Below are 26,430 nucleotides of genomic sequence, written 5' to 3'. Positions count from 1 at the left end.
AAGCTATTAAAAACTGTGCCAAAAAAATTTATTTCATGAAATTTATACTGTTTATATTCACTTCCTTCAAATATTATATATTCAATTAAAATTTAAAAACCCATGTGTTAAGAAATTATTAAGAATTATCCCTTAATGGAAAATAAAAAAATTCCGTTTTCCAATATTTGTTTATTTTATAGAATTTATTTTTTCAAATCTGATACTCCCTAAATATTTCACATAAAAATGAGTGAAATTCATTGAAAAAATGAAGGAAAGTTTTCATCAACTTGATCGAATTGAGTCAAATTTCGTTACAGCAACATCCTAGCTTCTGCGAAAACGCGCCAAATGTAATAGCGCAGAACCTGTTCTTTCCCCGACAATACTGCTCATCTTTTCTTCACGTTCGACAAGTTTTATGAATAGCGTGCGCGGTCTATTTATATCTTAAGTCTATGGCCATAACCGATCTGATAGCACACTTTTCGTTAACTACTGATCCATTACTGATCCTTTTGGAAGTTATAGGTACTACAATTCTGTGCTGAGATGGCAAAATATAATAAATCACTATTTCAATATTTCACGAGGGCAAACTTGTAAACAATATTTTGCAAAAATGCGATACTGTGGCTTTTTGACTTATTGCAATTTGGCTCCGTTGGTTCCTCGTAAACCGAAAGAGGTGGACGAAATTTTGTCACCTTCCAAAATTTTGACGGACGATCACCAGGATGCGAACAACTCAATTTTTTAGGCAAAAGTGACTTGTGACATTCTGCCATCAGTGTGTGAGCACAGAATTTATATAATTTATATATTTTATGTAGATCTTTGTTTTTATCAATTAGGGACAGCACGTTTGACAATTTTAGCGGCATTTTATGACATTGTACAGTACTCTATCATTGTAATTATCTCTAGATAATACTGTACTACTATCTCTAGTCTGTTCTAGCGAGAAACTCTTTTACAGTGTATTTAATTTCTAAAAAATAATTTTTCCACAGTCAATTCGTCATTGCTCATAACGGCACAAGCGCATGTTGCCATTTTGTTTTTTTAACTTGTTGTTACATGAAGATTTTGAAAACGCGTCAATCTAGTTTTAAGATAAATAAGTTATGGGTATAATAATATTATATTTGATTTTGATAACTGCAAAATTACAACCACGTCTCAACCAATGGGAGATGAGCAGCAGAGACCAAGATGTTGCCCGACAATGCTTTCTTCACTGCAAAAGTTGATAATACTAAAATTTGAAGGCAGTGGTGGCAGTTTTACCAGTCGTAAAATTAAATATAAATGTAATTCCTTGAACCATTTAAACTTAAAAAATTCCGACTTCGTCAACTTTTACCAACTCATACAAACACGCACTTTTTACACGTACATTACTCTCTTGTCTATCTCTTCATACGGGGCTCCCAAGGGGCCCCAGCCCTTATGGTGACTGCTGGCCCACTTTAAGGGCCAGGCATCACCGTGAAACTTCTGGTTCTGGTTTTATTTAAATTAAGACTTGTCATGCCAGTATTACGCTATAAAAGTTTCTGTAAAAATTCTTTTACGATGTGCCCAGATTTACTTCATCCTTTCTCATCTATTCGCCTTTCCAAAGGGACACTCACGGGGTAAACATTTCCATTCTTCAAACACGACGTCAAAAACCTTCAGGATTTCTTCAAAGCGCATCTCTCATTAGGAAAAAAAATCATTTTAAGATCTCACGGACCGGTGGTCAGAACGGCACTTGATCGTAAGTCGGAGAGTGGCTAAATTCTCTTCAAGTTTCTCCATGTTTGGTGATCTGCGGTTGTAACGCAAACTATAAAGATACGATTTCTCTTCGATGTAGGGGGGGGGGGGGAAGGGAGACTGTTGTACCTTGACCATATTTGAAACAATTGAAATAGTTTTAGTTGTGTTACTCCATTCCAGCTGATGTTTTTGGAGTGAAAGAGATCAGAAATATATTACCTCAAAACTGAATGTTGTTTTAGCCCTTTGTCTGTGACATTGACAGAGATTTTGCAGGTAGGCACGTTTTAGCAACAGTATTGTGCGCTTGCTTTTGCCTTGTTTCTTCTCAACATTGGAAGTTTAGTGAACTTTAGTAATTTTTAGTAATTATAATCTATGCTTTTCCCTGGTGAATCATACCAATTGCACAATAATAACAAGCGCTGCGAATAAAAATATTATTTTTCGTCTACCTTGAAACAGAAAAGATAGTATATCTTCGTACAATATAAAACTTTAATTTTTTTATATTACCTTGGAATATATTTCTACTTTTACCCATTTTCACTACTGCTTCTTTGGCGTTTAAATAAATTTTAAATTTTAGTTCCCTACTTCTCTCCTACAAAAACTTAGTCCTCTTTTCTTCTCTTCCACCACCTTTGGTTATTTTCTGGTCGAATTTGTTGGAGAAAAAAAACAAAGTTTAAGTGTTGGATGTGCAAGCAATAAAAACTTCTACCAAGTGTACTTCCATAGGAGGAGAGTTGAGAAAATACTTGATTTGTGCCATCAGTGCCAGATATAGCAAATGCTGACGTCACGGATGTTGTATGTATCTATAATGGAATTTCCTAGCATCAAAGAAACTGACAGAACTAAAGATTTTAAAAGCATTTAATTTTTCTCTCTACGAGTATAATATACAATAGTTATGTATTTCATCCTACATAATTACGTTTCTAACTCCATTGTTGTAACTTTATACAAGGTAATTTCATAATTCCCCTCCCCGAATTTTACTGGCGAACCGTTGATCGTAGAGGCTATGATGTGTCTAGGATGAGGCATGATTATCATGCTTGATCCTAGAGGATGCTATATCTTAACTGTAAAAAGTATCCAAATAATATTTAAAACTCAGATACGTCACACATGTTGCAAAGGGTTTTGTACAGTTATCAAAGTGAAAAAAATAAACTTTTCGTACGGACACCCTGTTCTCAAAAACCCAGTTAGAAAGTTGTTGCCCTGTCCCTCCTGAGGCGAACAGAAAAAAATTCCACGTTTAAAAGTGCAATATTCACTGAGATATTTGTTAAAAAATCTGACAAACGGTGAGAAAAAGCAGCATAAACTAATAAACCTCTGCAGAGACAGGGCAACAACTTTTTTGTTTTTGAGGACAGGATGTCCGTAAGAATTTTTTTTATTTCCATTTTATTAACTATACAAAACTCTCATGCAACATGTATGACATATCTGAGTTTTAAACATTATTTGGATACTTTTCTAGTCGGAAGTATGCCTGTAGGATCAACGGTTTGCCAGAAAAGTCAGGCAATGGGGAGTTATGGAAGCTCTGTATGTATTAATAATAATATTTGTGTCATTAATTTGATATTTTTATTTCAATTTTTGACTTATACTTAAAAATAGCACTCATTATATTATTTTTTTGAGTAAAATTAATATTTTTTGTCTTTGTGTGTAATTTTACTTTCTACAAAACCTAATTTTGTACTTTGGAATATTTTAGCTTGCTCTTATATCCTCTCCAGACAATCCCCCATTTAAATCAAGCCCACATTGATCACCAAAATAGGTTTAGGACGAGACGACTCGACCTGGCAGTTATATATATGTATATAAATGTGTGTATTTCTCTTTCCTCCATTCAAGTTGTCCATGCATTTCATGTCCACAACACACGTGCGTACTCATATTGTCGGATTCATGTTGCTCACCGAATAAGGTGCTAAGCGAGATGCCACGGGTGCTCCCTAATTGTATATATTCCCCCACACAATACTTCTATTTTGTATATTTTCATTAAATCCACCGGAGCGAGTGAACTCAACCCAATAAAACTGATGCTGGCTTCTAGTCGCAAGTTATCAAACCCATTTGCTCACCAATAAGGTGGTAAGCGAGATGACTCGCTATATATATATATATATTATTTCACAATAAGATTCTCATTTCTCTTTCTATTTGTATCCTGTGTATATAATATGGCAAGTGTAAGATAACAGATGAGATGGCTGGGGGGGGGGGGGGCGGGGGCTCAATTGCTTTTAAAACATACCTCCATCCTAATATGTGTACATTCATCTTAACTAAACCCCGAAACTTCTCCAACTCCTAATCCCATCTCGTCTGTGATCACCACAAAATTTGTTAATCGCGACAGTACCCAATTGTCTGGGGAAAATATGTAGTAAAAAAGTTTGTATGGTTTTTTTTTTTGACACTAAATAAAGTGTTCCAGGCTCTGCCACGAAGCTGGGCTGGAAGAGATCTCGGCAACGGGATAAGTCCAGTGGCAAAGTTCTGGCGTTCATTCATTCATGCTCTTATATCCATATCTTATGGTTATAGTAGAACAGAAAGTTAATTTAAATATCACCCGAAATTTCATTCAATATTCAGATATTGAATATTGAATATTTCATACTGAAAAAGAAATTTAGTGAAATTTTTTTACGGTAAAAACCGAAAAACCAAAAAGTTTGAAACTAGTGTTTTAAGGTAGAGAACAGTCTCCGCTACATATAAAAATGCAGTTATCATTGAATTACGGTTTAAAACGTTTTGCCAAAAGGCAAGACGAAAGGGAAAAACGGAGTCATGGCGCTTAGTTAAATTCCGGCAATTACCGTACAAAATACGAATAGGTATTTCACCATCGGAATTACAGCCAGAAAACACATATACGTATGTAGTACTTCAAAACCGGCCATTTCACGTTAAGTCTTTGAGCCGAGGAGAAGACAGAGTTTAACGTAATTGCAGCCAATACTCTGTTGTATTGAGACAAGGGAAAAGGTGATACTATCAATCAATCTTGTAAAGAAGCCAAAGACACCTTTTGGAAAATAAGTGGAAACAAGTTCCTGTACATATTATTCTAACAAGCAGACATTGGTATGGTACGTCGGTTTTAAACGCTTTTACCAGTCCTTTTTTTTTTTTCCAGAGGGTTCGGTCTCGTTGAAACAAAATCACCTGTTATTATTCATGAGATTCGATAGCGATGATGGAAGTTATGGGGTCGTCGTCGTCGTCCCCCCCCCCCCCCGCTCCTACGACTGGGGCTAGGGAGAGAAGAGAAAAAAAAAACCACAAATATACTGCGTCTTGAAATAATATTCTTAGATGTTTACGACTAGAAAAAATGCCCTGTTTTCTATTTTTCGGATTTGGGGGGCGGCGGTAGGGAAGTTGTGCTCTTAAGGTAAACCAACCGACGCCATTCCGACTGCACAGTACAGTCGGCATGTCCTAAAATTACGTTAAATGCTTTCCTCTTGTCTGTTACTTGGTTGGTGTAAGTAACGATCATTATTATCTTATGCCTTATTCCGCTCTCTCGTGGTGATTGGGTGGTAATCAAAACTAAAGACTTTCTCTGCGAAAATGGTCTCGAAAAATAGAATGGTATTTTCCCCAGTATTAGTTTGCTACGTGATAACCATGTAAGGTGTGGTTTGTGTGCAAATGACGGTACTTCTGCCCTCCCGAGCTTCTCTTTCGAAGATTGTAAGCTTTAAAACAATCCCGAACAGATTTTATCGTGAAATACCATATGCCAGTGTTTCTCAACCTTGGTCCGCGGACCAGCACAAGTGGTCCGCAGGTGGGCTCGATAATTTAAATCTAACTGAATAAAGAAATTATTCACTTGTTATACTAATAATTGAAATAATGTGTTTATAGAATCAAATAAAAAATTCATTCTTAGGTCGGGATTACGCTATAAAAGTTTGATAAAAGTACTTTTATAAAAGTTGAAAAATGCAACAAATAAGAGCATTGGTAACATTCTAGCAGATGCAATCAATCACCGTATTGGTTGTATTTTTCGAGTTTTATAAATGAACTTTTATGAAACTTTTATAGTGTAATCCCAGCCTTAGGCCGGAATTACACTATAAAAGTTTGGTAAAAGTCCTTTTATAAACCTTAAAAATTCAACTAATAAGGCCACCGGTCGCAATTTCTAGAATGTAATCAATAACCTTATTGGTTGGATTTTGCAAGTTTTACAAAAAAACTTTTATCAAACTTTTATAGTGTAATCCCGGCTTAAGGGCTACAGTATATTTCATCGAAAAAATACAGGATATATGTTACGCTGTTGTAAATGTGATAAATCCGGATATCATATATGATAAACGGGTTGTTATGTATAACAGCCGGTGTACATAATAAGTGGTTATTATGCATAATTGCCGAGCATTTTTTTTGGTAAGTTTGATAAGTTTCTCCTAAATTTATCACTTATAACCTTTTAGGACCGGGAAAGTATTTCATCCGAACTATCGATCGAGCTCGATCTTAAAGGGTTACCGGAGATTATGCATAGCATCCAAGCGTCGTTGGTAAATTTAATAAGCAATTTTCTAGGCCAAATGAAAAAGAAACTAAGCACTAAAAAAATTATCACTTTAATCGGTGATTATGAAAAGTACGCAATCAACGCGTCGTTGGTAAACATGATGAATCGTATTACATCATAATTCATATGCGTATTGTATCATTATATCAGGGTACTATAGTAAAATTTGTTATCATTATATCCAGGTTTGACTGTATTTACCACCCATATTAGACTCATTCGGAATTTTTCTCTTATTTATCAAATTCACCAATCACGCTAGGGTATTATGCATATTCGCCGGTAAAAGTGATAAATTTATCAAACTTACCGAGATGATTGGTAAGTATACATAATAATCGGTTATCATATATAATAACTGATTTATCACATTTTTTTACCGTAACATATGCACTGCTCAAAACAGTTGGAAGATGTCCATTATATATATAAATTCATTTATTTAAATTTATTAAATTTATAAAAATTTAGTTGATGATCAACTCTTGCGATACAACTTTTAAAAAAATGTGTTCTTTGCCAATATTTTATCGATTGAAATGTTCAAAAATCACAATTAAATTAAAACTGCATATCCCCTAATTGTTTATTGCAGCATCTATTGTGGCTTTTTTATTATTGCAGTTATAGCTTCAGATTATTGAAGCCGAAAAATGCAATTTCAAATAAATTTGCCAAAATTGTTGAATTGCTAGGGAAATAAAAGGCTGCTACAAATCGCAGAACACGGAAATGCATTTCACGAAAACAAAGTCGTTCATCATCGCCTGGTGACCATATTTCATTGAGAAAATACGGAAAATTTGAATATTAAAAAAGCTAAATGCGAGAAAATTTGCTATTCTTAACAAATTTATACATTATTTCCGTAATTATCAATTTTTATTGAAGTTATGGAAACAATCTTCATTAGCGATTTTAGTAAAGGTTATAAATTCAAATAAGCTTCGTTTAAAAAACGGGACAATTTGTATAGATAACGACGGAAAGGCCAAAAATACGTGAAAATACAAGAATATCCTGTAAAATAACTGGGGACATGTGGTCATGGCCCCCACATCCTGAAGCAGGGCCCCTAGGCTGGGATCTTTCACGGGCCCCTTTATGATAAATTTATAGCGTGAAAAACGAAAAAATGATGAAAATCATCCCGGGCCCCAGGGCTGGAGCCTTGTCAGCCCACCCCTTGTAGGGGCCATGCATGTGGTCACACTATTCACGCTGTAAATTAGTGACCCATCGAATTGTTTCAGAGATTTTACTGGTCCCTGGATGCAGAAATGTTGAGAAACGGGAATGTGAGAATTTTCAATACCTGGAATTCGAGTCCAAGCTTGCTCCCCGGATCCGTCGACGGTGACGACGAAGAGTTGTGAGACCTACATTTCCTGGTAGCCAACTGGTGGATAGCATGGTGCGAGTTCGTGTTGACGGTTGTCCTCCTTGCATCCGCTGTCGCTTTCGGTTCGGGTCTGGGGTGGTCGTGCGTGCCCTTCGCCTGGAAGAATATCGCCTGGTCTGTATGCCTCCAGAAGTGCGTCACTGGATAACCGCAGTGACCTCTACAAGCTAGAACTTCGAGCCTACCGGAACATTTTCTGTTTGGACAAGGCTTGCCTATATGAGGAAAGATCCAGGTAATAGACTTCGTATATGGCATTTAAAGACAGTTGAAAAATAATGTGGGAATGATTTATTGCTTACGGATTACATAAGAGTTCGGCTGGCCATTTAGTTATAATCTTTTAGATATTATCATTCCTGCATTAAACGATTCCTGCGTTGACTGGACATTTTTGGCTATATCTATGCTATTATCAATAGACATGCCGTTACAAATCGCTTCTAAAATCATTGTAGTTTTCAAAGACAATTTGTGGCTTGCCTTCATCTTATCAATCTTGTTGCTGATATAGTCGACGCGGCTTATTAGAATCACGGATGATATTATCATTCGAGTATTGTTTTCGCTTTCGGAAAGTAAAAGGAACGGACCAATGTCAAAACATGGGGAAAAACTTTGTACAGTCGGCGTTCGATACAACGACCTCCTTCGTCCCTCCCCCCTCCGGGAAGAACGTTATATTGGGAGGGTCGTTGAAGTGAAGTTCTATCATTTATGATAATCACTCTTTGAAAACATTTGGAACTTATCCTAACGATCGTTGTAATGGAATGATCGCTATAACGTGGGGTCGTTATAACGAGCGTCTACTGTATATAATTATAAAGACTTCGGTTTCTGGTTGTCATTTTTTTTTCATTGAAAGTCTTTTGCATATTTTGAGGCTAAGCCAGACTCTTTTTTTCCCCATAAGTTATCGTTATCGCCATACAAAGCTATGTAGAAAGACAGAAGGCTCCCTTGATGAAAAAATTTCCGCACACAGTTCATAATGTCTCAATCAGGCCGTAATGTCCGCCGCAATGATCTATATAGGTGTAGCGCTGGTTTATTAATGGCTTCCTCATTGATTAGGCATGTGTCAGGTGTAAAAAAGGCCCTTTCTTCAGTTTTTGATCAGTTCCTTTCAACTGACCACATTCACATTTCCTCAGCCGTAAAACTTTCACAAGGGATCTATGGAACGTACTCTGAATATAATAAAAAGTATCATAATTCGTGATACACATTAGACAGTTCCATTATTCCATTAGGAGTCATTCAAGTATTACGTCAGCTTCAATGGGGGAGTGTGGGGGGGGGGTTCCGATATTTTCTGACTTTTCATGACGGGAGAAGTGGGTTTGGATGATGCTTACGTCATCAATAACCCTTTATAAAAATATTAAATACTCTCAATGGCATCTTACTCGGTACACCAAAAACTAGAAAATTTTTCGGTGGTTTGTGGGTATGATGAATGAACGCCAGAACTTTACCACTGGACTTATCCCGTTGCCGAGATCTCTTCCAGCCCAGCTTCGTGGCAGAGTCTGGAACACTTTGCCTTGTGGGCACCTGAACTAGCATTCTACCTATTGATAAACTCTCTATGGAGCCACTTTAGTGATCTCTGAATATTTCACGGAGCCAAGTGACCTGGAAATGTGTCCGGGCCGCTTAAGTGCTCTGAAACTGTGTTACGCATCACTCAAGTGATCCATAATTATGCCGCGGATCACTTAAGTAATCTGGAAATGTGCCGCTGGTAACGTTAGTGATGTAGAACCGCACTGGGGGCCGCTGAAGTGCTAATGTCGCATGTCACTCAATATCTCTAATATGGATCTTTACGGATCACTTACGTGATCTGTGAATATGCCACGGGCCTACTTGAGTGATCTGAACATATGCCACCGGTAGCTTAAATGCTCCGGCATTGTGTCACGGGTCGTTTAGGCGATCTGTAAATGTGCTGTTTGATTCGTTTTTACAAAATTCGGTTTTACGGGGGCAGGCCACGTCTGATAAACCCCAGGGTCACATTTCGTCTACGGGCCAAAGGTTTACCAGATATAGCTTAGATGGTGAGTCGCACTGAATTTCTTGAAAATAAATTTTGAGTTCGTAGCCTTCAAATGGCATTGAAATTAACAGAAATTGATTGTAATAACATATGAAAGCATTTTCTTCCGGAATTTTAATTTAAAAAAAAATATTTTTGCTTAAAAAAAATAAATTTTTAATCGTCTGGGGGCACGATCCCCCCCCCCACCCCCTCTACAACTAAATGTATAGGATATCTCAATGAGACCATAGGAGAGAGATATAAGATGAAAAAGTGGCGCTTCTTTATTGATTTTTTTTTCTTTCCATAGGCCATATAGCGTATATATTAAGTTTCAATGGAAACCGGACGGACGCTACATAGGTCGGAGTAGTGCTAGTATACTGGCGGATGCAACATTTGTCTGAGCAGTGTCAGTACATTGAAACTACTCAGACCTGTGCAGCGCTCATTCTGGTATTACATTGAAACTTGGTATATACGCTATAAGGGTCATGAGAAAATGTAAAATGCAATAAAAAAGCTCCTCATTTTCACCTGGTGGTCAAAAATTGAACTTTTTTTTTGCTTGAATCTCCCATGCATTCGGATCAGCACTTTTTGAGAAAAACTACTTAAAATACAGGAACTTTAATTATAATCGCCCTGTATATGGAATAAGAAGGTTAAATCTATTGTTTTATTACTTTGGTGGTCCCTTCCCCCTCCTCTACCGAGTTCTAACTATGACTGACACCCTGGGCCACGTGTCGATAGGAGCCATCTCGAACGAAAAGCTATAATTAGATTCTATTCCTAACTAAAAAAACTATCTTTTTTTTTTGCTAGCCTATACCCGTCTACAATTAAATTTTCCTTCGGTGGTATTTTTACCTCTCTGTTTCTTCCTGGCCTTGTCGCATATAGCCGGTCTCAGATGCACCTGGTCCCCTGAGTCCAAGACACACCGATTGCTGCAGACTAAAACTCCCAAGCATGATTTCTTCAGTATATGGACGTTGTGGTTGTTGGTGTTGCGCATGGCCCAACCGGAACTGTGACGTCGGGCTTCTTCGCAATCGGGCCGATACACGTAGCGGCAATGGCCATCGGTCCATTCTTGGAACTGGTCGTAGTTCGTCACCTATGGAATAGGAAAGAAAGAGTCATATTAAAGAACCGGGAAACGCATACCACGCGTGACTGTATTCGTAGATGTCAATAAAGAATTAATTATAGGCCTGAATGTTACGGTAGATGTGATAAATCGCGTTATTTCGCATAAGCGCAGACGATTTTGATAAATTTCCCTACTTTTAGAAGCGATCAGGCATAATAAATACCCAAGAGTCGTTAGTATAAGCGTGATATAAATCGTACTAAATTCATCACATATGCATGATCACTATTTCGTATTAATAAGTGTGATAAATCGCTCCTATATTACCGTGCTAAGACTTGTCATTTTCAGATGCCCATAGGCTTACTTGTGATCCACAGTCTGAACCGAATATAATTAACTCTTAGTTAACAAATTTTACGACTGTTCCCCGATATAACGAGCTATCATTTAACAAATTCTTCGACTTGGCGAATTTTTTGCGCTTAGGCAACCATGCCCCCAATATAAAGCTTGGTTTTCCTAGGAGTAGAATTTCTGCGCCGTGTGCATCGTTGATTGGTTAAAAACTTGAAATTCAGGTATTTTTGACCAATTAGAGTTTTCACGCTGCACGCGCTGTAGGAACCTGCTTCTAGGAAAACCTGGCTTTACAGTCCTATTTAACGAATTCCACAATCGGTCCTCTATATAATCAACTCCTACTTGATGAATTCTACAATGGGACCTCGACATAACAAACTCCTATTTAACAAACTTTTTGATTGTACCCCCCTCCCCGATATAATGGACTCCCCACACGACCTTTAACTATAATCAACGACGTTTGGATATTATGTATAATCGCCGGTAAAAGTGATAAAGTTATTAAATTTGCCGAGACGATTGGTGATTATGCATAACCAATTATTATGCATATAATAATTTATTTATCACGTTTACAGTAACATATACGCGAGTAATCGGGAAATTTCGTGCAATGACTGCTATTTGTAAATTTAAACTCAACAATACCATTGTAGCTAGTTGGAAATTTTCATAGAAAAGTTGATTAGAAGAGATGGCAAATGCCACCACCCAATCCGACAAATACAGCAAATATATGTGACTGATTGCAAATAATTTTTCTCAGTACCATGAGTACAGGGGCAATGGCTAAAATTGGCTAAAGTCGATAGAGCCTGGTCCATATTTGATTTTAAAGAACGAAAGGAAATATCCTGAATATACTACTAATTCGTGATTCATGTATCTGATTTTAAAAATGGCACTTGATTTCTCGCCATGGACCAGACAGGAACATTATCAATAAGCTCTTGTGAGAGCATTGTACATACTACACAGGATATGCAAGAAAACACGAGAGAAATTGATGACCAACTGAAGTGCCGGTCTTCACCGCAATTACCAACGGGCACCCCTCTGAAATGACCCCTCAGACCCTTTGGCTTTTCTCAAGCCGTGTTTGGGTTTTCTCGAGAAGAAAAATGATAATGAGTGCAGTCGCGGCTTCTCAGATTGGCTTCGGACCCGTTTTTTAGAATTCTCAATTGCTGAGCCATTAGATAATGACTTTTACCCTTTTCACCCGCGTCCGAACTACCGTAACCTATAGAGAAAGGGAGGACTGAGGACCCCGCTCTCTCCTTCATTGCGAAGTGAAATTACTATGTAAGATCTTGTGTTGTTGTTATTCAGTTGATGAAACGGTCTGGGGTTTCAAGAGGTGGTCGCATTAGGTTTTTTTCCATTCTCTTAACGGGAATCATTACCTTTACTGCGGTTCTGGATAGGATGATACAGAGAAGATGATTTAGCCCTTCGGGACATTCAGAGCTGCTGTTTTCATTGGATGTTAGCTATTCGTTAAGCACGTTGTTACCTGTTTTGAGAAGATCACAATAAGCATGAATATAGGCCAATTAGCATACGATTCGATCGTTTCAGGCAACCGTATTCCATGCTAATGGAGCTTTAGACCCTGGTTCAAGAGCCAAACAAGTTCCCCTGAAGTTATTAAAGATTTCTATTCATTCTGAAAATTTTTATTAAGGTATCCCACTACCTTTCTTAGCACTTTTCGATAAAATGGTTCTAGAGTGAACTTTGATGACATATTTTAATAGAAAGTGCCGCAAAATGGCGAAAACAATAATAAATTTTGTTCTACCTATGCCATTTTCTATATAAAAAAAGTCACTTTCATGTCAAATTTTAAGAAAAATTCGTGTAGTATCCTAACAGGATTCAAAAAAAAAACTCTGAATCGCAGCACATTCAGGCAGTAATGATACAGGTTATGAACTAAAATTCAAAGGATTATATTTTATGCTCGTGCGTTGCAACCAAATCCGTTGATGTGCATGTTTTGAAATTTCCTTCGGCATATCGTGTATAAAACACTGTAATTAGACAAACGCATGCAGCAGTCCTCAAATTTCGGTTCATAGTTTCGTAACAATATGCGGACAGATATCATATTAAAATTTCGAAATGATACAATCAATAGATTATTAGAAATCATGTTTCAAACTCATGTAAAACGTCAAAAATATACATTCTTCATAAAACGCGTTTAAAGCTTTAATTCACATATTACTTGTACGTAAAAACGCAACACTAAGGTGGACGTAACTTCGGTCCCAAGCGTCATGTAAACGAAAAAAAATGCCAGTTTTGCAATCCCACGAACTGGGGGTCTTTCATAATAATTCAAAATAAGGGAATCAATATTTTCTCCGAATTTGACGTTTTGAACGTAGTGTAATACCCTTAGCTTTCTCTATTTGCAACCTCAATACTTCATTTATTTTGATAATGTAGCAAATTCTATTTCATGCATTATCGCTCAAAAGGGCCATTCAAATATTACGTCAGCAGATTTTTAGCCATTTTCAACCCCCCCCCCCCCCTTGTCAGCAAAATTTCGTCAGCAGCTTAGAATATTTCATACCTTCAAAAAAGGATGGTTGATGATGTAAGCAACCTTCAAACCCCCCCCCCTCGTCATCAAAAGTCAGCAAATCCGCACCCCCCCCACTTCGATGCTGACGTAATACTTGAATGACCCCAAAGAAGGAGATTGGAAAATACCCTCCCCCCCCCTGATCCCATGATCACCTAAATACAGCCCTGTCTGTGATCAAAAACTATAATTAGAAAATAAGAACGATGGTGCTTATATTGCCTATTGATCCCGAAAATAACTGACACAAACGATTACAATCCAACTTCTCTGATGGTCCATCTCCCAAAAGGACCATTATTTTTCTGGTCCTGAATTTCCCACACGCATTAGTTCCGCTTTACTGGCCACCTCTGCTAAGCGCGGGTTTTTCGAAAATCTCAAAGTGACCCTCGTGGAAAGGTTCTATTGTCCATTCTTTGCTGCCTCTATCATCTAATCAGTTATCTGACATATTTTTGATCACCTATTGAGAAAATAAAACCTGGATAGATAGATAGATAGAACCGCTCACAGCCCCGAACTGATGCAAAGCCCCTTACTTCCGTTACCTCAAAAGAGGCAAAGTTGTGTCGGAAAAGTTAGCAAAGATTTATAGTAGTGGCTCCTCTTGCCCCGTGCTCGCAAGTTTCGAATTACTCGCGTCGTTCTCCCCATGAAGACAGCCGTCAACTCAATGCAACATATAAGCCATTTTGACAAAAATGGGTGACTGAATCCAATGTCTAGGGAGAAAAATTGCATGTGCCCCCAGTGGCACATAAGGGCCGGAGACCACAGCCTGGGATTTCGAAAGAAGTGTGGAAAAGACTTGTGGGCAAGAAAGAAGAAAAAGAAGCTGGCATGTTGAAGTGGGAGAGATTTGAGAAGGGTCTAAATAATAAAACCTAGAACCTTCACTAGTATATCGGGGTGCCGTTGATGTGATTATAATCGCTCATACTCCTTCCATCATCGCTCAGCCAATTAAATTCAAAAGTGCACTGAATCCATGGTTGGTGTGAAATAAAAACATTCACCCAATAATTAATTTAGTTTCTTTTTCAATCGCTTTATAATGATGAAGGGATAAAAAGAAATTATGTGGTTTAATTTCGCTTTTGAAAAGCTATCTCTCAATAGAGCCAATTTTGTAGGGTCCGTAATTTTTCCGCACAAGTTAGTTCACCCATACCAAGGCGCCACTTTTTTTGAAAAGGATCGATTCTCCACTATAAAATTAAACTTTCACAGTAATTAAATTTTTTAGTCAAGATTTTTTTCTTAAACATAAGTTAACTGTTACTGAGGAGGGGGCGGGCTTTGTCAACCTTTTGGAGAGCGTGGGCGAGTTATATGATTTGGGAAAGTGTGGGGCCATTCAAATTATTAAGCTGCAGCGGGCCACTCGAGTAATTATTTGTTAGGCCTCCTTGAGTGGTTTGTAATCGATTATCGGGCTATAATATAATCGAATAAGAATGTTTCATGAATTCCAATTTTTTCATAAATTTTTGATTTTGATGCAATTTTTAACACAAGAATATTTATATTAATAGTAAAAGCCTCAATGAAAGGCGAAAGGCTCCAATGGGGAAAAATCACTGTTTTAATCACCATCACATTCATCAAAAAACAAACTCATATGAACATTTATTCAGTTCACTTTTACGAAATTAGGATTGAGGTCTCAGGCCTCATGAGACAACTCCGAGGGCCACATTAAGTCGCATGCCATCGGTTGAACGAAAATTCACCTACAGATAAATCACCGTCAGGAAAATTTTCTAAAGAACAATTCTCTTACAAGAATTGATCATCAGTGAGAGAGTGACAAAGAGATTGAGAAAGTGAGTGAGTGACAGAGAGATTGAGAAAGTGAGTGAGTGACAGAGAGATTGAGAAAGTGAGTTAATGCGCTATTGAATAAGCTAGTGAGTGACTGTATGAGTGAACGAGCGAGAAATTGGTTGAGTCACCAAGTGAGTGAGTGATTGAGTAAGTGACCGTTTGAGTGATCGAGTGAGTGAGAGATTGAATGAATGACCCACTCACTCACTCATCTCACTCAATTTCTCAATCCCCGGTTTCTTCACTCACTCGCTTGCTCACCCACTAACTCACTTGTATTCATCTACTCACTTGGATATTCATGTATTCGCGTATTCATCTACTCACTTGGATATTCATGTATTCGTGTATTCATCTACTCACTTGCATATTCATCTATACTCGCGTATTCATCTACTCACTTGCATATTCATCTACTCTCTTACTCATACGCACAGACGCTAATTCCTTCATTTACTCACTCACTTACTAACTTCCTCCATTCGCTGACTCCTTCATGTGCTCATTAACTCATTCATTTGCTCACCTGCTCACTCTCTAACTCCTTGACTCACTTGCTTTTTTGCTCACTCACCAACTTCTCGATTCACTTTGCTTATTTATCAGCTCACTCACCTGCTGATCCACTCACTATGTTACTTTGTCAATGAATTATTTTATCACAAAAATGAGAATTGTATAAATGAATTATTTGTCGTTGAATTTTTCTAGCTGTGAATTGTCATGTCGGTGAATTGCGTAGTGGTGAATATTCCTAGCAGTAAATTTTTGTTTCGGTGAATTGTTGTTGATGAATTTTCCGGCGGTGAATTGTTGGCGATGAATTTTCCGCACACGGTTAGAAAAGACATCAATTATTCCGCAAGAATCTCTATGACTCCCGACGTGTTAATCAATTAACACTATCGAAATGATTCAAATAATTCACGGCTAATCATATTTGAAATGCATTAATAGAATAATGATGCGGAAAACTCTAATAAATGGGGCACAATCTCCTTTCCATTTAATAAAGCCAATCTCAAAAAACGGTAAAAAAAAAAAAAAAAATTCCCGTCCAAAAAATTTCCCATCTTGCCATCTTAAAAAAATCATGACAAAAACTAAAAAAAAAAACGCATTCTTCATTCATTCATTCATGAATGATGAAAGCGAATCGGATACCGCACATTCACCGCACGATAACTCTAGATAACCCCTTCGTAGTACCTATACTTGTACCTTTCTCTCTCTCTCTCCCCCTACTTATGGTTGGAGGATAATATTACGTGGGCGGCAGGATAAGAGCAGTACATCCTTGTACAGTGAATGGGGGACACGTGACCTCTCCTACTTCTCTAGCTCTTAAGTACATGAGGAAGGGAGGACACATTCTTTTTCTACCGAACCTTTCATCAAAGAATCTTCTCCCTCTATTCAAAAGGTACGTATAAAAAAAAGTACTATTGACAACGACGATCTGGTAAAACGGTTTCCTCTCTTGTACACAAATATACTGATAAAAAAATTTAATGTAAAAAGTTTTTGGTGTGAAGGATGACCTAGTACTTAGTGTACAGTACTGTCTTCCTTTCTCCGCCCTCAATTGTACGTGCAAAAAAAAAATGGCGTCATAAAGTCCAGAAGAACTACCACATCCTTTTCTTTATATACAGAATCTGTACTCACGAGAGATTCAAAAAGAAAAAAATTCATATTAAGAATTTTAGCCGTTTGTGGGAGAGATGTCTTATCATCGACGACGAATACACCGGAAACGTGTCTGGAATTTTTGGCAGTCATTGTATTCGTTACGTGTACTTTACTGGTCTGTTCTTTGTATGAGACGTTTCCGCAGACGCAGATCCGTGATTTTGCCGCCTGTGGGATACACGAATTTTGCCTCCCATCCTAGTCTAGTCGAGTCCTTCCTCAAATTAACAGCCCTGCAGTATTCCTCTTGACCCCCGTCTCTGTCACTACCTCACTCTTTCGAGTGCTCACTGACCTGGTCCTCGCTCTCTAGATCACTCTTTTTGTCATTCTCATGCTTGCTCACGCTCACCCTTTCGGTTGCTCACTTACCTGGTCCCTTGCTCTCGTTTGGTTGTCATATGCTTGCACGCTGTTTTGGTAGGGGCTCTGTCGATTGCTCTCAAAATAGATGGCTTTGAATTTTCAGTGTTCCCGCAGCAGGTCGATTGCCCCAATCTGATTTTCGTCGTTGTAGGCAATCGAGATTTCGAAATTTCAGTCGATTAATCCCCCCATAATGTAAGTCAGTGTTTCTCAAAGTGTAGAATATTACCCCCTGGTGGGTGATGGAAATTATCCAGCGGGACGATAGAAGCTACGAGTACAACATAGGATTCTTATGGGTTCGCTTGAGTCGGGAGGCGATGAAAGAAAAAAATGTCTGAAGAAGGAGGCGATGGAATAAAAAGTTTGGGAAACTATGATGTAAATGATGGAAGATTTTGAATTTCTCAAACATATATTATTTCAGAAACCATTAATAATACAAACATTATGTGCAATTTAGTTAAGAATTTAAGAGTAGAGTTAAATAATGTGTTGATGCTCAAGCCAGAAAAAAAAAATTTACTATTGCCATCTGCTGTTAATTTAAACACTAATTTTTGAATTAATGAATGTTCTAGAAATATGTTTATCTCTTTTTATTTGAAGAAACACAAAAATCGTAAATTATTATTTCATTAAAATTCATTACAGTTAAACTTAATAGAGTCAAATTCAGTGCATTCAAATATCAGTTAAAATATTTTTTGTTTACTTTGTTAGAATTATTGGAATTCGTGATTTTTAACTTCGATGCAGTTAATTATATCCTCCAATCAAAATTAATTGGTTTAGTTAGCTTCGGTTTTACTGAACCATTGAAATAAGTTCTAAAAATTGATGCCCGTTGCAGTGTATTTTGTTCCGATTATTTGTTTATGTTCTGAATATAGGAACCAGGGCTGGACGACTCCCACTACTGTTCGATATGCCCGGGGCATGTAAAAATTTTGGAATTTAGGAATATTTTTTTTATGTACGTATAACTACACACAAACTATCTCGGATGAAACTTGTTCAGATTACTTTGTGCCTTTATCAATTGCCGAACAATATAGTGTAACAGGAAAAAGTGGGACGCGGAACGATGTTTCGCTTGCTGTCTGAGTAATGATAATTTGCCTAATAATAATTAAGATAAAGGGTATATCTGCCATGTTAAGAAATTTGGATGGTGAGGGCAAACCACCTGTTTATTTTTAAATTGAGGTGAGGGCAATCGACTCAGGTTTACTCCCAAACGATTCATCGTGAGAGCAATCGACCTACATCCGTTTTGGTCATTCACATGCTTTGCCCACTCTCCAGCTCACCCCCATGTTCAAACACTATTCGGAGTCACTTTTTTTGTCGCTCACTGACTTGGTCCTTCAATCTATAGGTCCACCGTATGGTCATCTACATGCCTGCACACGCTTTAGGTCACACGTTTGGTCATTCACATGCCCACGCTCTCTCTTGGTCACTCTTTCGAACACTCACTGTTCTCGCTCTCCTGGTCACTCTTTCGGACACTCACTGTTCTCGCTCTCCTGGTCACTATTTTGGTCGCTCAGATACTTGCATAGGCTCTAGGTGGTCACTCGCCGACATAGTCACTTGCTTTCTGCACGTCACGCGTTTTGGTCACTCCCACGCTAGCATATTCTCTAAGTCACTCTTTTGGTAATTCACTTGCTTGCGCACGCTCTACTCAAATTTGCCACCCAGGGCTATGACCCGCTAATCCCCTTCCCCTGTAAATGAACCTCTGCGTTTCCTTAATGCTGACGATGATGTCTCGAAATGGAAAATAACTTTCCTTCGTCCGGTTTGAGGTTAGATCGCTCAATTGCTTTCCGTGTCTTAACTGCTTATGCTAATGAAGGTCTTTACTGTATTTCAAATAAGGGAAGATCCCATAAGTGTGTGTGTGAGGAGAAATACTATATACTGTATATATATATATATGCATCAGAGCAGTTATTATTATACGGCTACTGTACAGAATACATTATATTTTTCGTTAGAGTTCTTGGAACCGATTCTGTTTCCTCATTCAAGTTCTTCGCTGCGTATTTCTCGTATAATGCGGTTGGAAATAGTGTGCTTGCGGTTTCTGATTATGAATTCGATTTACAAAATGTTGTCTCGCAACTATTTACTGTTAAACTCGGTTATAACGGCATTCAAGGGATCGTGGATTAGTGTCGTTATGACAGTTGTTGTTAAAACAGTAGTTGAGGTTTTTTAAGAACCATGGTATATGGGAAAAAGGAAATTTCATAATCAGATGCTCCGACATTACTTGCTCAAAAATAAATATTACGCCGCACCGCACCCATGAGATGGTCTTTGAAGAAAAAAAATAGTCGGAGATATGTATCGATTGATAGTAACAAGTAAGAGCTTTTTACTTGAAATAGGCGCTAAACCGTTGGTTCTTAACAGCCGCTCTGCGGTCGTGTGGGTATCGTGCTAAACTCTTACCGTGAGGACTCAGGTTCTAACCCCGTTGGCGGCGCAGTGTTGATCGGCATTTGGAAAAGTCTCTCCGCAGAGAGCAAGCAGACCATCAACACCATACTCACATAACATGAAAATTCAGACATTTTCACTCCAGATGGCAGCACAACACGAAATAAGCATAACTCTGACAACGTAACTCCGTGTTTGCACATGCATAGTACGTTCCTGCGTGTAACCAAATCGTTGAAAATTTCCCAGAGGAATGTGTATGAATTTCATGTACGCGGTTCTTGAGAAGAAATCCTTGGAGAGAGAGGTTTTAATTGGTTCAGCGGGCTTGAATGAGAAACATGGTCCCCACAAAGCGGCTGTAGCTGACAGAGCTCTGGGGCCGGGGAGACAATTACTATATTTTTTTTCATGCTATAAATTCACTATAGAAGGGCCCGTGAAAAGCATGGCGTGGGAACCCGCCAAAGATCCCAGAGCCTAGGTTATGTGCTACAAGATGGTGGGGCCATGATGAGAAGACAATTTTTTTCCCATTACGATATGTGTTCAGTAAAATTTTCCGTGGCCTTTATCTTATTTGCGGAGAAGGGGTGGGGGGAAGGATCCCTGACCTGCATCTCACTGGAACAAAGGGTCCGTGGAACACAGTATATTAAGACCCCCCCCCCCACCCCCGCTTTATTAAAAATGAATTCTAGAAGTCCCGTTAAACAGAAAGCAAAGCTTGAGGAAATAACGAAAATTGATTACATGTGGATTATAGCATTTAAGGTCTCAATCCCTGTTGAGATGCTTGCAGCTGATAGGAATACCACCGTTTCTAGGATCTTCACGAATGTTCTTCTGTACAGTGGAGGAGAGAACTGAACAATAACTGGCAGACAGTCATGCAGCCCGAATTCCGTTTTCATCGCCACATAGAAAAAGCAATCGCATTGTCACTGTAATGAGCTCAAATTCTAAGAATTTCTTGTCAAAATACAGCAAAACTTAAAAATGCTTGAAAAAATTATCGTTTTATCCGAAGTCGATATATTTTGTTCACGTTAGGAGAGTTCATTAACATCATTCTCTATACGAATTGGCTAGGATCGCTGCTCACTGACGTTATAGTCGTGAGGTCGTAATAATTCTAGTTTGATTGCATTCTCAGCTTCTCTACAATATTGCTACATTTCTGTGCATGCAATAATTGTGAAGCTCATTACATGCATAAATTGTTTGATATCATAGTGCATATCATAGTACATATCACAGTGGTGTATATTTAATGGCCCTATAATAGTTTTTCATTAATGTTGTTAATTAATGTTTATTCTGTCTATGAAACGATCCCAGTTGCACATCTTGCGAGTACCTAAATGTAAGGTTAGGATCGTCTGGGCTCACATTGGTCGAATAACGAAAACAATCAAAACATGGAGAGTGTTAGCCAAGGAATATTGGACCAGACTGGGCCGGTGTGAAGCCAGCCTATGTTACTGGTGCTTCATTGCAATTGGGGGGGGGGGGGAGAGGCAAACATTGGAAGTAAATATTGGTTAATGAGAGATTATTGAGCCAGGCTGGACTCGAGTGTAGCCCTAGCTTTATAATAAAGTCACTGTTCAAAATGCCAGATTATAGATATTAGACATAGATACTGTGCGTCATATTGAAAATATGCCTTCTTGAGGGTCTCCCCCTACCCGAAGCTAACTTTTAGACTTTGATTCTTCGTGTGGCTCTAAAATGGATTTAAATAGAGTTAATGATCTCGATCTCTGGAGAGATACTTGCAGCCTCACTATTGTTTTATAGTGGAGAAATAATTTACTAAGTGTAGATCCCCCCCCCCCGAGCCTTAGGCTAGCGCCAGCAGCCAGCACCTCCTAGAGATAGAGTAGGAGGTGCTGCTAGAGCCCGGTCAACCTCTTCTTTCGTGGATGCTATGCATACAGATATTTATAGGAAAGTCGATAAATTCTTTTTCTTTCGCATCGGGTATCAAAAAACCCCATCCCGGCCAAGATAGCTTGGACAACTTTTCCACTTTTGTCGCGTTCCAGCATTCGTCGCAACTGTTTTTTCGAAGCTACTTGCTGCCCGTAGATCATTTCTCAACGTGATAATGTTGCTATTGTTAAAAACTTATTGTCAAACATTTTTCAAGCATAACACAAAGATTAGTCAATCTTTCATTAAGCACCCATAATCACAAATTATAATAAATTGACTGAAAACGTGGGATAAAATTGTAGTGTTTGGTCGTGGGTTCCGAGGACGTCACTGAACTTTGTCGGCAGGTCATGGAGGAAGGATAAAACCGATTGGTTAGCACAGACAAATCTCCGATTCAACGGGTCTGAATTCGAATTATTGTATTGTCTACGTTCGCAAATGGATTCAAGATTCCGGTTCAATTCGACTTCATGTAAGCATAAATAAAATAACCGCAATACGCGGCATAAATCAAACATTGAAAGATATTGAACGAAACGTGTATTGGACAACCATAAAACATTATATGAACTCAACTGAAGAAAGTCTACATCGAAAAAGAAAACGCATTTGAATAATTTTCATCATTATTCTGCGATTATCTATACACAACTTTTGATTCCCATCTATCGTGTATTTAAATATCATTTTTAAAATGCGAATATTATTTTTGCTAGAAATTATCCATTATTTTCGATTGTTCACAAGGTTTTCAGTGCAAAGTATATACTTCTAAATAAAATTGTCGAGTTAATGTACGCTAAAACTACTGTATAAGAAGACAAGTAGCTATATGATTTTAAATATATTAAATGTGATGATCTTACGGTATCTGTTGCAGTAATTTTTTGTAAAGAAAAATTGCTATATTATATGATCGCGTGCGATAATGCCCGAAGCTGCCCGTGTTATCTCTGAACTCGATGTGTTACAAACCATTTTTTGTAAAGACATAAACACGTCAAATGATGTTAAGAACCACGATAAATGAAGCTCATTAGCCTGCCTGGCCTTTTGTAAGCCGTTGTAATAGCCCTGAGGGCAGATCTCGGCAAAAAATTATTGCATTCCGCATAAATGAAGAGAACATTTTCCAACAGCCATGCTTGAAACGATGGAAAAATTGTTGTTGGGCAGTTTCTCTCGACCATTTCAGACATTTGTCTGACTCTGACAAATTCTAAAACTAGCCTGTCGTTCATGTCGGGTCCTGTTTGGTATATAATATTCAAAATTTGGCAGCGATCTATAATTGGAGAGAGAGAGACTGATTTCTCAAAATGTCTTCAATTCACACAGTCAACGTAAAAGAAGAAAGAAAATTCTCAACGAGAATGAATTTTGCATCTGCAAATCTCATGCACTTATCTCAGACATTAATCAGACTACGGCTCCAAAATTAAAATCTGGTTTTAGGCTCTCATTTTTTTACGATCGCACCTGCCCATATCCAGCCTTTTACATCGTGTAAGCGTTAAAATATATAAGACTAGCTGTAATACCCGGCGCTGCCCGGGTTTTCTTCAATTACTGAGAGGATCGAAAAAGTGACCAACCATTACAAAGGCTTCAACTATCATGCATAATACTGGCAGCATTAAAGAAATGGCAAACCATTGTAAAAAGAATGCACATGTCTGATACGCATTGTTAGGGGAACAACGGTGAGCAAAGTAAACATTCTGAAAGTCATCGTTAAGGCCGAGAAACCTTTGTTGCCCGTCGATTTTTCGCTCATTTCGGGCACTTGCCTAGCTCTGATGAACTTTTAAAGCAGCCTACGGTTCAATCCCGGTCCTGTTTGGTATATATGCAAAATTCGGCGAAGATCGGTCCAAAATTGTAGATTTGTATAAAGAACAAACGTGAATACAGACAATACATACTTTCACATTTATATATATAAGATTGCGGTCCATAAACTTAGAACCGATCGACTCGCGAATTGTCCCTCGCGGCATTCCTCCAGCAGCCGCAGACGCGATCGGCAACCGGCGACGGTGAGCCAATCTGCGGCTTTGAACAGCGGCACCGTTCGGGGAGCCGAAAACTTCCGTTCCGAGCCGACGGATCGACACGGCGACGGCCGGCCGTAAACTGGTTGCAAGAAGTTTTAGCCGTCCGTTTTTATGTATAAGAAGACATTCTCTTCTTTTATTATTATTATTATTTCATTTTTCTTTTATGATGGTCATATTTCTTAGGCTCGTAAAGAGTCGACTAACAGGTTGGTAAAATGCGTGACTAAAGTATAAATACGATATGATACATTTTGATGATTATGGTGCGAGAAAAGAAACCATTAGCCTTTTTTTTTCTTTTCTTTTTTATATTACAAAACAGCTTCTTTAGTTTCATTTTCTTACCTTTCATCTGTCAAATAATAGAAATAAGAAAAGCTTTTGAATCAAAATATTAATTTCCTTTATTATCCCTATGCGATGTTTTCTCCCTTATTATTTTCAATTACTTAATATGATTTATAACTACTCATTGAATAATGATGATTCCCAAAACAGTATTCGGCGGCAACCCAGAGTGCGGTAAGATAGGCCAGAGTTTCCAATGTTAAGTTCCAAAAATTTTTTATTTAGTTTTATAATACTTTGTAATATGAATAATGATCCCGAGTAACGTAATACTGCTGTTTAGGGTCCGTCGGGGACAAGTGGGGGTCCTACGTTACGTTAAAAGACAAGGGTGCCACGAGCGTAGGGACTTGTTATTCCATGCACTAAACATTCGCAAAAAAATTTACTCTGTTTCAATGAAACTTTACAACTATTTGTGTTTCGAAACTAAATTTTTTGATATTAATCTATTACATTCATTATTAGTGGAAGAGTCATTTCGATAAATATTTAGACTTTTGGAGTTACATATTTTCCGATGATGGCGGTATAACCATAGCGGGACTAATTCGGGAGCCAAGGGTGAAACCGCAAAAATATTAGACGCCTTAAAAACAGCATCATAATACATTGATCATGAATTTTATTTAAGCATTTATTATATCATGCAGCATTTATTATTATATCATGCATTTCTACGAGCCCTAGGTTGAAACTCTTTCAATTGATAAATGCGTCACGTAAATATACGAATCCTGTGTCTCATTATCAAACACACATGCATATACGTAAGGACTCCCTGTGCCAAGTTTTGACAACAACCCCCCCCCCCTTTGGTGAAGACGTTTAGCAGGACCTCTAATGCATATGGATTTTCTGTGGTTTCACAAATTGCAGAAACTTTTAAAAATTCGGTCGATCAGTGGGTCTTCACACTGGAGTCTGGTCAATTTGTAACCTTGTGGTCATGCATACGGATATTGCAGAGGACTACAAATCTTTTCCCCGTACCGGGCCGTCATATTTCCTTACCATATTTCCTAGCTCTGCGTGTAATTGGTAATTTAGCAATCTCTCTCTATTGGTTTTTCAAAAGTGTGTGAGATTTTTTTGTGTGTGTCGATATCGATGACTCTTATTCAGTGTATCATGGGAAACCCTCGAAAGTGAATTAATTTTATTGAAATTTATATAAATTTCTCTCACAATAATGTACCAATTTTTTTACGATATCGCTCCAATTATAGTATATGCTCTGCAGAGGTGAGTAAAATTTCTGTTAAAATATAGTGACATACTACAACAAATGGATTTATCTCACAATGAATAGGTGACATGCGGTGGCTGAATTTAAATCTAAAACCTATCCACACTAATAATAGTTTCAATCATTCAATTACTCGGCTCAGCGGAATTTTGTCGAACAAAATTATGAACAAAAATTACTTATAACAGATAAATATCTGTATTTTGAATCAGTTAAAGTAGAACCTCTCTGAAAGGCCACCTGTATAAAAGAAACATTATGTAATATAGTCCAAAATTTTACCCCCCATATATCATTTGACCCCTTTATCAAGGAGGCACATTTCCGACGGACCGCTTTCTTGTAGAGCACTACGTGATCTTTTCAGAGAGATTTATTGTACTTATAAAAATTATCCGTTTTTATCATTTGCTATAAATGACAAATTTTATCAGGTGATTACGATTGACGCTTCTCCCCCCCCCCCCCCCACCAAAAAAAAAACAATACGCCATCTTGTTAACTAAATTTCCTTCTAAATTTGTTCGATACGGATTAAAAGTTAGTAAACATATCAGCTTTATATCAGCTAATTCATAGCGAAAAAATAATAATTCCTATAAAAAATAACAATAAT

At 37.9% G+C, this 26,430-nt stretch overlaps 1 protein-coding gene across 2 annotated transcripts in view; it reads right to left on the bottom strand.

The window, feature by feature from the left end:
* The window catches only part of LOC149084513 (uncharacterized), a 58,108-nt gene that overhangs the window by 29,494 nt on the left and 2,184 nt on the right, over positions 1 to 26,430 (bottom strand). For both annotated transcript variants that reach the window (XM_089235493.1, XM_089235492.1), the window contains exons 3-4: positions 10,678 to 10,927; positions 7,668 to 7,969 (exon numbers count right to left, since the gene is read on the bottom strand). In XM_089235493.1, the coding sequence (XP_089091619.1) occupies positions 7,668 to 7,969; positions 10,678 to 10,927 (552 nt within the window). The remainder of the gene's footprint in view (positions 1 to 7,667; positions 7,970 to 10,677; positions 10,928 to 26,430) is intronic.

The sequence above is a fragment of the Pholcus phalangioides genome, unplaced genomic scaffold, assembly GCF_987345545.1.
Source record: "Pholcus phalangioides strain wild (caught in Gottingen) unplaced genomic scaffold, Ppha-v1.0 ptg000008l_1, whole genome shotgun sequence".
NCBI classification, from domain to species: domain Eukaryota; kingdom Metazoa; phylum Arthropoda; class Arachnida; order Araneae; family Pholcidae; genus Pholcus; species Pholcus phalangioides.
This window is presented reverse-complemented; position numbering and strand designations above follow the sequence as displayed.